The 13467-nt window shown below is 32.1% G+C and overlaps 2 protein-coding genes across 4 annotated transcripts in view; both read left to right on the top strand.

Annotated features, from left to right (window-relative positions):
- Positions 1 to 1533, top strand: part of LOC123014675 (fibrinogen C domain-containing protein 1-like) — a 3963-nt gene extending 2430 nt beyond the window's left edge. For both annotated transcript variants that reach the window (XM_044413897.1, XM_044413898.1), the window contains exon 4: positions 1315 to 1533. In XM_044413897.1, the coding sequence (XP_044269832.1) occupies positions 1315 to 1514 (200 nt within the window). In that variant the 3' untranslated portion in view covers positions 1515 to 1533. The remainder of the gene's footprint in view (positions 1 to 1314) is intronic.
- An 11468-nt stretch (positions 1534 to 13001) lies between these two features.
- LOC123014574 (CCN family member 1) overlaps positions 13002 to 13467 on the top strand; it is a 45314-nt gene continuing 44848 nt past the window's right edge. For both annotated transcript variants that reach the window (XM_044413764.1, XM_044413763.1), the window contains exon 1: positions 13002 to 13118. In XM_044413764.1, coding sequence (XP_044269699.1) covers positions 13116 to 13118 — 3 coding nt within the window. In that variant the 5' untranslated portion in view covers positions 13002 to 13115. The remainder of the gene's footprint in view (positions 13119 to 13467) is intronic.

The following is a 13467-nucleotide window of genomic DNA, read 5'->3' as shown; positions in this document are numbered from 1 at the left end:
CTAATACAAAATTGTAAAAGAAAGCTGAAAATAATTGTTTTTCTCATCTTGACGAAGATTAAACGATGTTCAGAAACAATATGTACAATTGTTCCTTTTATTTTTTTGCAAAACTTTGATCAATCGGTCCATGAAAACGGAAAAACTTATTTCTTTTTCTTTTTTTTAACCAATATTAAAGGTAAAAAAAATATGTACAAAAAAATCAATCGAAGATCTTATATAAGGCATTTATTCCAGTTTTTGACACTTCCCTTATATTCTTTGTGTGGTTGCTGAGATATTGATGATCAAAGACAAGAGGATCCTTTTTCATTTAAAGTCAGATATCTCAGCGAAAAATTAACGTAAAGAGAATATGAAACAAGCATATTAAAGGTGAACAAACATGCTATCCGGCCGATGCATTGACTTAACTAAAAAAAATTCTCACGTCCAAAAACAGTGGACCAAAAACAAATACATAAAAATTTAGAATTTTTTTTCTCGCGCTGTTACTTAGAATTGCGTGATAACCGTAGCACAGAAAAAAATATTTGCCAAATGATCTCAAAACTAGATACTTAAAGCTTCACGATTTTTTGTAAATACAGACATGACGATTTTTCGATGAGTTACAGCGTTTCAAAAATCACCAAAAAATGTAGGAAAATTTTTTGTACCTTTAATTTTTTGGAGTAGTGTATCTGTTTAAGAGTCGTGCCTTAAGCTTCTAGATCCTTTTTGCTCAGTGATCATTTTTAGAACAAAAAAACTCTTTATTTGCTTTAATTAGTACGCAAGTACTCCTTGTTTGTTTTAAGTAAACAAACAATTTTTGTTTATTCTAATTAGAATAAAAAAAGTGCAACTGACCATTTTTAGGCAAAAAAGAGTTTTAAAACAAATACTTTTATAACAGTGCAATTTTTAGTAAGATTAACATGCATTTCTCCTATATGGGGCGCATTGTATGATTAGCAAACCTTAATTTAAAAAAAAATCATATCTTGAAAACTACTCGGAATATTTTTTTAAAAATTTAGATTTCAACTAATAAAGATGCTCTACACGATGGTGATGATGAAAAAAAATACTCGTAGGGTTTTTCTTTCGATTATTTGAGTATTGAGTAATTGAGTAATGATTTTTTGAAGTTAAATTATTTCAAATTCATTTAAATTAGAAAAAAAAAAATTTAGTGTGTGGACTTTTTAATTTTTTTTTAGTGCATTTGATCTGTCTCATTGAGACGAACAAAATGATATATCATTTGTCAAGTTGCCCTGTGATAAATAAAAAATTGTGTATAACACTCTTGGGAGTTTTTTCTAGACGGGGCTTGGTGGTACAATAATTGCATGGCATGTCAGCTGACTGGAAAATATTTGAAAACAAAAGATTCAACATTGGATGAAATGGCAGGTCGTGTGATGTACTGGAACTCATTTCGAGGAGTTTCCTACAGTTTGAAGCAAGCCAGAATGATGGTGAGGCCAAGAAGTGAGAATTCAACACTACCCCACCGAAACTAAATTTTTTTAATAAAACTAGTTGAATTAAGACAGTCTTTCACTGAGTAAACACCCTACGTTAGCACTCTCAAGGGTGTGAAACGAAATACCGCAGCTTTGTAAGGGTGGCTTAACTGCCCTTATGAGCTTTTGCCCGAATTACGCGCTTTTAATTGTCTCACATTCACGACGCAGTGACATTTTAAAACCATTGAAACGATGCAGACATCATATAAAACAAGATTTAACTAAACCACTCATGCGGAACAGCAATGGCTTTCGGTTAGATGCTCACAAAACATCCGGTTTTTAATCAGAAAAAAGCCAAATGAAAAATGAAACAATACATCTGTTGGAGCGTTTCCCAACTTTTTTTAATTAAACTGAGCACAATGTAAACATTTTTCTCGTTAGTCAAACATATTTTTTAATGATGGATTAAAATATATCACAGGATTACATAAAAAATAAAATATCAAATACAAATCAGCGTATAAAGATAATCTAGAAGAGCAAAAAAAAATTTTTTAATCATATTAAGGAATTTTACTGTTCTCTTACATTTTTAATTGAGAAAGTAATGCAGTCCTTAACTGTGGAGAAAATTGAAAAAAAATTGGTTAATGTGTATGGTCACAATAAAAAGAAAATATAAAATGAATTATTACAGTCATTATAAAAAATATAGGATTAAACTCGTGAGAAATAGCCCTTTTCAGATGAATTACTCCACTCAGCTTTGGCTGGTATCACAAATTTCATCTTTGTGGAAATGGACAACTTTCTCACTCGTTGAGTAATGTACTATTTTAAAATCTTGTCTTAGAATATTACAAACAATTTTAAAATAAAAAAAAATAAAAAACATTCATAATTAGTTGAAAGGTAATTGAAAAACGTAAAAAAATAATTCTCAATATCTTTGTTTATTTTGGGTAGGTATCTAAATTATAATTCTTATAAAAATACTATTACTACTACTACTAAAAATAAGTGACTACTTTTATGACTAAATGTCACAAATGTCTTTAACTGTGGAAAAAATTGACAAAAAGTTGGTTGTATGTTAACAATAAAAAGAAAATATAAAATGAAATATTATAGTCACTATTTAAGATTAGAAAAAATATAGTATTAAATTTGTGAGAAATGGCCATTTTCACTCAGATGAATTACTCCACTCGACTTTGGCTTGTATCGTAAATTTCATCTTTGTGTAAATGGCCAACTTTCTCACTCGTTGAATAATGTACTATTTTAAAATAAAGTAAAAATATAAGAACGTTCATAATTAGTTAAAAGGTAATTGAAAAACGTAAACGTAAAAATAAAATAAATGGAATTACAGGGTGTCCCATCTAAGAATTTAACTCCCAATATCTCTTTTCATTTTGGGTAGGTATCTAAATTATAATTCTTATAAAAATACTATTATTTACAAACGTCACAAAAGGGAACTTTTCTCTTACGTTTTCAGTTAAGAAAGTTATGCATTCTTTAACTTTAGAGAAAATAAAAAAATTAGTTAACGTGAATGTTCACAATAAAAAGAAAATATAAAATGAAATATTACACTCATTATTTAAGATTAGAAAAAACATAGTATTAAATTCGTGAGAAATGGCCATTTTCACTCAGATGAATTACTCCAGTCAGCTTTGTCTCGTATCGTAAATCTCATCTTCGTAGAAATGGCTAACTTTCTCAATCGTTGAATAATGTACTATTTTAAAATTTTGTGTTACAATATTATAAAGAATTTTAAAATAAAGTAAAAATATAATAACATTTATAATTAGTTGAAAATTGAAAAATGTAAACGTAAAAAAAAATGCAATTACAGGGTGTCCCATCTAAGAATTTAACTCCCAATATTCTTATAAAAATACTTTTATTCACAAACATCGCCAAAGTGACTACTTTTGTGACTAAATGTCAGAAGTAAAAGTTTCACTTTTCAATTATCGAGTAATAATCCTGTTTTTGCGCTTAAGCGTTTTTACTTTTAATAGGACATTATTGACATTTACCAATGTTGTTTTTTCAATTGTTTCAGCAGTTTCATTATAGATCATCAGCATTCAAAATTTTGCACTACTAACTGCACTAATCACTTTCGAAAATCTCAACCCAAATTTTGATAATGACGCGTGATATTTGTTAATAAGCGTTGTTATGATTTTATTACTTGTAAAACGTTCAGATTATTTTGTTCATTTACTTGCTAATTATAGTGTTACTCCCGATCTGAATACGTTTGCGGATAAAATAAAATAACGTATGTTATTTGGAGTAAAAGTAATTTGTTATGGCCCAGATGAATGTTTAATTTCATCACATAGAGTATCACTTTTACTCCTAATAACATAATGTACTATTTTATGCGTTTCTAAAAATAGCTGTTTTACGGACCCTAAACTGAATTTTTTGAACTCAATAAAATAGTTCGTAAAATAGTCATTTTAGGTACTAGTACAAGCAAAACAGCCAAAACCATTACTAGTGCTAGGAAAGTAATTATTTTAAGTACTATTTATTATCTTTAATCATTAATGTGTTATGGAAGCTCTAACAGAAAAAAAAATGTTTGTAACACTTGCGTAAAAAGTTTTTGAACTCATCTGCTATCCCAGACTCGGCTTTGCCTTGTCTGACAGCCGCAAAAACTGCATTTTCGGTATTTTTTTTCTTAATTTAGATCGTAGTAAAAATTCATTGGTTTTCGGACCACCAGTTGCTGGCCACGTGACAAATCCCATTTAGCACCTCATAATCCCGTCGTTGTTTTGCAATGTAATGATTTTCAATGATTGTAGATCAGTGGCGTGCAATGGGGGCCCGGAATCGATACGATGCGAGCGTCATTAACTCAGAGTTAACAACCGTTACCGTCATTACCGGAGCGGAATGACAGTTCATAAACCGTGCAAAATATCATTTCCTTTGGGAATTCCAGGTGGGTTGTGTTAAAGCAATCCATCGGGGTCTATTAAGGCGTTAATGGGGCGCTATTGATTGATTGTGCTAAAAGGGGCGGAATATAGGGCGGCCTCTAAACTATGATTATTCATGATTTGTGTTATGATGATCACAGCCGTATGGAAACGCAATTATACGCAATTTCGGTGGTTAATTCGCCGACAATGGGTTTCACCGGGAAAAAAATGGCTCTTGCGAGGAGAAATTGAAAGCGCCCTTGGCGATAAACTCCCAATTGTCAGTTTAGTTTAGATAAATATTTTTCGAGTTGTGCCCTAGGCAATAGAATAAAGGTGATAAAAAATCCGGATCGAACTTTTCGCTTTCGGCCGCTCATTCTTCTTCAATAAATATTTAAGAGCTTGGGCGAATTCGATTCATTGAAACTGAATTAACCCCGACAGTGCTGATCTAATTCCGGTATTTCCGGGACCGGTTTAAAATATCACGATGTGTGAACGGAAGTGTCGTGTTAAAACACCATCCATCTTCCCGTTTATACACACTGAGACAAGCAGTAAGCCCGGACTCCCGGAGTGCTTTATCCGGGGTTCAAGACGGTCCAATAAGCATCGAGGGATCTCGACTTAATATTTCCGTCAAACATAATAAATTAGGTGGTCGCAGCTCCGGAACTGTGACGACAGAAACCTATTGGAATTTCTCACTTTCCGGAGTTTTAATCGTGTTTACAAGCCGGAAGTAAGCCCGGATTAGGCGCTGGGGATTGGCAAGTGAATGGACAATTTTTGCGTTAAGACTGCGAAAAAATAATAAAAACATTTAGAGCAAAATTTTCGTTATTTTTTCTTAATTTTTTCTTTATAATTTATTATATACTGAGTGATATAAAAAAATCAACTCCTTGGATGCTGAACCGATTCTTAAACATTTTCTCTCTTTTTACAATTTTCTTTTCTATTTTTAAACTTTTGTGTCAATGGTTGTTCTAAATTATTACATAATTTCTCTTCCTCATATTCCTTTCAGATCTTTTTTAATTATTTACTCTCTATTTGTCTCATTTCCAATATATCTCATTTTCAGTTTTTTTTATTTTTTATATTTCTTGTTAGTCTTTTTTTGTTTTTCTTTATACAGTTTTGGATAATTAATTCAATAATTAACATTAAGCAACACTTAGATTCTGGTCCATTTCTAACATTTTTTTTTATTTCTTTTCATTCTCAATATTTTTTTCTCCAAATGTACACGGTGCGCCAGAACTCGAGCCCCAGAGAAAAATGCCATATAAGGTATACCAGGAACATGGAAAATATGTTAAAAAAAATTATCTATAAAAATTTAAAAATTATGAGGGTTTAAAGTTTGCACTTTGATTCTATTTATTTCTGTTGGAAAAATTATTTTCCAAGTTTTTTTGCTATAGGCTTGTTATTTGTGGCTTTTATTGGCAAAATTTTTGTCCCTTTACTAAATAATTGTAAAAAAACATATACAAGATCATCAATGTCCTTAAATAGATATAAAAAAATGTCAAATGTCAGATAGATAGATAGAATTTTTTAAACATTTTTTTCATGTTCCTGGTATCTTACCTTACTTAAAAAATTTCTCTGGGGAGCAAGTTCTGGCGCATCCTGTATTGTCTTTTTAATTATTTATTATTTTTCCATTTTATCCTGTAATTTACTAAACTTTGTCTCAATGATTTTTTTAAATTATCACATAATTTTCTTCCTTATCTTCCTTTGTTATTTCCCGTATTCTTTTTATTTCTCAAACGTTTATATTTTTTGAAATTTTTCGTCTCCATTCCTTTTTAAATAGTTTTGCATAATAAACACATACTCGTTATTTATTATACTATACTTATACAAAGAATGACATAAAAAAGTCAACTCTTCAAATGTTTCTTTTTCTCATTCTCATTATTTTTCTTCTTCGTATTCTCTTTTACAAACAATTTTTTGAAACATTTTTAATCCTTCTTTCTTTTTATCTATCCTTCAATTTTTTAACTCATTACAAGTTTCTTTCTTAATCATTTTTCACTTTCTTCGAAAAAACTTATTATTTTCCTTATTAAGTTTTGTTCCATTTTTTCATTTTTAGTCTTAATGTCTCAATTTTTGGATTAATTAACTAGGATTATTAGCTATTTTAACTGCCGATTGATGAGCTTAACCGAGAATTATTAGGTGGCATGGAGCACAAGTCGAGTGTGATCGAAAGCTATCAAGGATTAAATTGCTTTTCAAAGAGCTTCGATTAAGTGTTGTGAACTCCAGGTCCAATAGTAGAAAAATGTACTTTGACTGGTAAATAAGAGAGAAAGGCACCCGAGTGTAAGATATTTATCTTCCATGTTCCTGGTGTAAAGGGAGCGCAAAGACGTGATAATGATGTAATCAAATTGATAGCTGAGCTAACGACGACATTTGAAATATTTTCTAGTTGGTATTCATCTTTAAGCTCGCTAACACCTGAGCAGAAACCATAAAGCTCCTTCACTCGACTTAATAATTAACTTATAACATCTCTTGGAATAAATGGCCGGCATTTATCAAGCTTGGTTTACATAATAAACGGGATTGAAATAATTAATATTTCGGGAAAAAAAGACAATGGGCCCCAAACAATAAATGACAATTTTCCCGATCGATAAACCCATCGTATAAATTGCCGCAAGGGTAAGGCGGTTTAATTTTGCTCATAATTAAAGCCGCGAGCAATTCTCGAGTGCACTTGACCTAACTACTACACCTCTCAAATAAACCCTTTGATTAAATTCCGTCACAACTGCAAGCGTCTTACCCGATTCTTATAAGTTTTCTACTTTGACACGCACCGGTTGAACGTCTAGAATGGCCAAACCTTGTTCGAAACATGCCACCGATGCGTGATTGTAATTTTGTTTTATTTTTCGAAGCTTGAATTCAGTTAATTTAATGTATTGCAAGCGTTTTTCATGTAAATTTTTACTTTTTCCAGGATTTAAATTGGTTAATTTGATCATTTATGCAAGCATCTAACACGATTCTTGTAAGTTTTTTACCTTGATACGCATCGGTTGAACGTCTAGAATAGCCAAACCCCGTTCGATACTTTCCACCGTTGCGTGATTTTGGTTTATTTCTTGAGGCTTGAATTTAATTAATTCGATCATTTATTGCAAGCGTTTTACACGATTCTTGTAAGTTTTTTACCTTGACACGCATTGGTTGAACGTCTGGAACGGTTAAAACCTGTTCGAAACATGCAACCGTTGCGTTGTTGAAAATTTTTGCAGTTTCTTCAGGCTTTGATCATTTATCGCAACGTTTTACACAATTCTTGTAATTTTTCTACATTGTCACGCACCGGTCAAACGTCTAGAACGGCCAAACCTCGTTCGAAACATTTCACCGTTGCGTTGTTGTAAATTTCTACTTTTTTCCAGAAATTAGTTTTGTTAATTTGATCATTTATTGCAAGCATTTTACACTATTCTTGTGAGTTTTCTACTTTGAGACGCATTGGTTGAACGTCTGGAACGGTTAAACCCTGTTCGAAACATGCAATCGTAGCGTTGTTGAAAATTTGTGCTTATTTTTGAAGCCTGGATTTAGTTAATTTAATCATTTCTTGCGCTTTACACGATTCTTGTAAGTTTGCTGCCTTGACACGCACCGGTTAAACGTCTAGAACGACCAAACTACGTTCAAAACATTCCACCGTTGCGTTGCTCTAAATTTCTGCAGTTTCTTCAGGCTTTGATCATTTATCGCAGATGTTTTAAACAATTCTTGTAATTTTTCTGCATAGTCACGCACCGGTTAAACGTCTAAAACGGCCGAACCCCGTTCGAAACATTCCACCGTTGCGTTGTTGTAAATTTCTACTTTTTTGCAGTACTTAATTTGGTTAATTTGATCACTTATTGTAAGCATTTTACACGATTTTTGTGAGTTTTCCCTGTTCGAAACATGCAACCGTTGCGTTGTTAAAAATTTGTGCTTATTTTTTGAGGCCTGGATTTAGTTAATTTAATCATTTCTTGCGTTTTACACGATTCTTATAAGTTTGCTGCCTTGACACGCACCGGTTGAACGTCTAGAACGACCAAACTCCGTTCAAAACATTCCACCGTTGCGTTCTTCTAAATTTTTGCAGTTTCTTCAGGCTTTGACCATTTATTTTTACACATTTTTACACAATTTTTGTAATTTTTATGCATTGTCACGCACCGGTTAAACGTCTAGAACGGCCAAACCCCATTTAAAACATTTCACCGTTGCGTTGTTGTAAATTTCTACTTTTTTCCAAGATATGATTTTGTTAATTTGATTATTTATTGCAAGCGTTTTACACAATTCTTGTGAGTTTTTTACCTTGATACGCATTGGTTGAACGTCTGGAACGGCTAAACACTGTTCGAAACATGCAATAGTTGCGTTGTTGCAACTTTTTGTGTATTTTTCGAAGCTTGAATTTAGTTAAATCGATCATTTTTTGCGTTTTACACGATTCTTGTAAGTTTGCTACCTTGACGCACGTCTAGAACGACCAAACTCCGTTCAAAACATTTCACCGTTGCGTTGTTGTAAATTTTTACTTTTTCCAGGATTTAATTTGGTTAATTTGATCATTTATGCAAGCATCTAACACGATTCTTGTAAGTTTTCTACCTTGATAAGTATTGGTTGAACGTTTAGAACGGCCAAACCCGGTTCGAAACATCCCACCGTTACGTTGTTGTTAACTTTTGCAATTTTTTTCAGGTTTGAGTTTGGTTAATTTCAGTATTTATCACATCGTGTCTCAATTTTTGTAAGTTTTCTATCATAACACGCATCGGTTGAACGTCTAGAATGGCCAAACCCCGTTCGATACATTCTACCGTTACGTGACTTTAAATTCAGTTAATTCGATCATTTATTGAAAGCGTTTTACACAATTCTTGTGAGTTTTCTACCTTGACACGATTTGGTTGAACGTCTGGAACGGTTAAACCCTGTTCGAAACATGAAACCGTTGCGTTGTTGAAAATTGTTGCTTATTTTTTGAAGCTTGGATTTAGTTGATTCGATCATTTCTTGCGTTTTACACGATTCGTGTAAGTTTGCTGCTTTGACACGCACCGTTGACACGGTTGAACGTCTATAATGACCAAACTTCGTTCAAAACATTCCACCGTTGCGTTGTTCTAAATTTTTGCAGTTTTTTTCAGGCTTTGATCATTTATCGCAGACGTTTTACACAATTCTTGTAATTTTTCTACATTGTCACGCACCGGTTAAACGTCTAGAACGGCCAAACCCCGTTCGAAACATTCCACCGTTGCGTTGTTGTAAATTTCTACTTTTTTCCAGGACTTAATTTGGTTAATTTGATTATTTATTGCAAGCGTTTTACACGATTCTTGTGAGTTTTCTACCTTGACACGCATTGGTTGAACGTCTGGAACGGTTAAGCAATGTTCGAAATTTTTGCTTATTTTTTGAGACCTGGATTTAGTTAATTCGATCATTTCTTGCGTTTTACACAATTCTTGTAAGTTTGCTGCCTTGACACGCACCGGTTAAACGTCTAGAACGAGCAAACTCCGTTCGAAACATTCCACCGTTGCGTTGTTCTAAATTTTTGCAGTTTCTTCAGGCTTTGATTGCGTTGTTGTTAATTTCTACTTTTTTCCAGAAATTAATTTTGTTAATTTCATTTATTGCAAGCGTTTTACACGATTCTTGTAAGTTTTCTATTTTGTCACGCATCAACTGAACGTTTAGAACGGCTAAATTTTGTTCGAAATATTTCATCGTTGCGTCATTATAAGTTTTTGCTTATTTTTTGAGGTTTGAATTTAGTTAATTTGAATATTTCTTGCGTTTTACACAATTTTTGTAATTTTTCTACCTTGTCACGCATTGGTTGAACGTCTAGAACGGAAACATTCCAATGTTGCGTATTATTCCAGGCTTAGGTCCAATTAATTCCATTATTTATCACATCGTGTCTCGATCCTTGTAAGTTTTCTACATTGGCACGCACCGGTTGAACGTCTAGAACCCCCAAACCCCGTTCGAAACATTCCCCCGTTGCGTCACAGTAAATTTTGTTTATTTTTTGAGGCTTGGATCTCGTTAATTCGGTCATGTATCACGTCGTGTTAGCAAATGAAATAAAACGCTCCGATGGGACGAAAATTAACGAATAATTGATAATTTCGTTTGGTTTAGTGTACTTTTTGAAGCATTTGTCACGTTCACACACCGTTAAATATTATTTGTAAATTTACAAGCTTTTAATTCGAATTATCGATCTGTAAACAGGATCGGTATTATCCGTGTAGGGTAGTTTGGAGATGGGTTTAAAATAAATTGCGAAATTTGATGCGAAATGCGTGTTGGGGAAAATTGATCGAATTGTGTTGCGGTTGGGCATTTACATGCAACTGCCATGTTGGAATTGCACAATTTCCTATTAATGTTATAGCGACAAAATTCAAAAAAGTCTTTTTTAACTATTAAATTGGACAAAGTTTTATATGTAAAAAAAGTTTAAGTACTAGCAAAAACAACAATTTACACAACATACAGGGTATCCCAGTGAAATGAAAAAGCCCATTAGTGACTTTAAATGATAAAATTTAAAAAAATTGTATAGGACATTGATAGATACTAATCTAGTGCATCACCTAAAATTATTTTCAACTATACAGCATGTCCCAAAAACAAGTTACGATACAAACTTGTGTTTTTTTAAAATTAAACACCGTATGTTTCTTTGCATTTTTGGATGTAGCTTTTTAAAACAATGTTTTTAGGCTAAACTTTTATTAGCCGATTTGGCTTAGTTTTAGAAATAAGACGTTTTTTTACGAAAACAAACACACACAAATTTATTACACAGAAACTAAGACAGCTAGAACAAATTTTTTCTTACTACTGCAAAGAAGAAAGTACAGAATTTAAAGCTGTAGCAATTTTTTAGTGTTTTGCATTTGTAAAGATTAATAAATTAAGAAGTTTGTTAAAAGTTAAATAACTTAAAAAATTTAAATGGAACACTTTACTTTTTATTTTTGCATCTAATAGATTGATAAATTTTCTATCTAAAAAATAAACTTTTAATGTCTAGACTTGATAAATGAAAAGATATTTAACATTTAATATTAATTTTAGCAACAATGCCTATCAATATCTATAGCAACCATAGTAATTTCACCACGGATCACTTATCCGTTGATTTATCTATGTAGATAGTGTAAAAGTCATTATAAATACTGAAATTCGAATCATTTTATTGTAAAAATAAAGAATAATAAATTCAGTTTAACACAAATGTGATTATTAAGTGATATTTCTTCCATCTCTTGTGCAACTGTGCACTTTTTGGCTACTGAAACAAAAGTATTTTTTTTTAATGTTTAACGTTAAATATCTTTTTTAGTTATTGATTATAAACACCTAAAAGTAAGTAATTTTAGAAAGACAATTTAATAATCTTTTAAATGCAAAAACAATAAATAGGGTATTCAATTTAAATTTTTTAATTTATTTAACTTTCAAGAAACGCCTTCATTTTTTTATCTTTGCAAATGCAACACACTAAAAAAATGTTAAAACTTTATAGCTTGTACTTTTTTCTTTGCGGTTGTAAAAAAAATATTTCTACTGTAGTAAATGTTTAAAAAGTGCATGTTTTCGTGAAAAAAACCATCTTATTTTTAAAAGTAAGCAAAATCGCCCAATAAAAGTTTAAGTTTAAAAACATTGTCATAAAAATCTACATCCAAAAACGTTAAGAAACATACGGTGTTTCATTTAAAAAACACAAGTTTGTATTGTAACTTATTTTTGAGACACGCTGTATAGTTGAAAATCATTTTAGGCGATGGACTAGATTAATATCAACCAATGTCCTATATATTTTTCTTTAATTTCACCATTTAAAGGTCATTAATGGACTCGTTGAAACACCCTGTATATAACTATTTATAACAAACCAAAATTGACACCACATCAGTTTAAATTCATATTTCTAACATTTTTTGGAGCTAAAGTAAGAAGAAGTGCAAAAACCATCAAGCAACTTTAGTCGCTGCGCTTCCACGCCTCCGGCCAGTGTGTCTCCTCTATTCAAAATACTCATTCACACACAAATTTTTCAAAATTAATTTTTTGCGTTTTTACGTTTTATGTGTGTAAACTTCAAATAGTTAAAAATAGTCAAATGGATAAAATGTTAAGAAAGAACAAGATAAACTCCACAATTTATCAGCTTTTTCCACTCTCTCCCGCCGCATTTTGACAATTTCTAAACCCTGCAATTTATTTCCTGCCTTCGCCGTGTTAAATTCATTCCATTCATGTCTGACGCTTGTTGGCAACACCTCGCCGTATCATAAAACTGCGAAGCATTTCCTCGGCGGCGTGTTGAAACCAAGACGATTCATGAGTGAAAGAATGTAAACAGAGAGTTTATAAATTCCTGGCACGGCAACACGCCAGTGGTAGGGTTGCGGCAAAGAGCATGCGTTTGAGAAGAGACGACTTGGTCGACGACGACGTCGCTCAGTGCAGTGCACTCGAGTCCGGAAGATAAAGAGCGTCGCGACGCCGGGTTTAACGTGACGAATGAGCCAGACGTTACGCATTGCACCACAGGAAATGACCAGTGCCGTCTAAGAAAACCAACAATATGGTAAGAAAATTTCTATTATAAACAAACTAAATAAAAATTTAGCAAATTTTAACACTAGCCCGGCGCCTCCACCATTTTTTAACTTGTAAAAATGGGTATGTCAAGGTTAATAGAATCAATGTTGTTGCATGTTGTAGGATCATAATACTGTACTAGAATTAATATTCGCTCGTGTTATTACACAATTTTTCAGGTGAAATTTTCAGGAAAAGTTTTCTTGCTCACACCTGTTGGCTCAATTATTAAAAAAAAATTTGAGTGATAAAACAGAATTATAGACTTTCCTTTCTATATGAAAGAAAACATATATTTATATTGTAATTTTTACAGATGAGGGAGACAAGATTTT

This window comes from Tribolium madens, unplaced genomic scaffold (genome assembly GCF_015345945.1).
Source record: "Tribolium madens isolate multiple individuals breed KSU strain unplaced genomic scaffold, Tmad_KSU_1.1 Scaffold_97;HRSCAF=244;Tcas5.2_LG3a, whole genome shotgun sequence".
NCBI classification, from domain to species: Eukaryota; Metazoa; Arthropoda; class Insecta; order Coleoptera; family Tenebrionidae; genus Tribolium; species Tribolium madens.
This window is presented reverse-complemented; position numbering and strand designations above follow the sequence as displayed.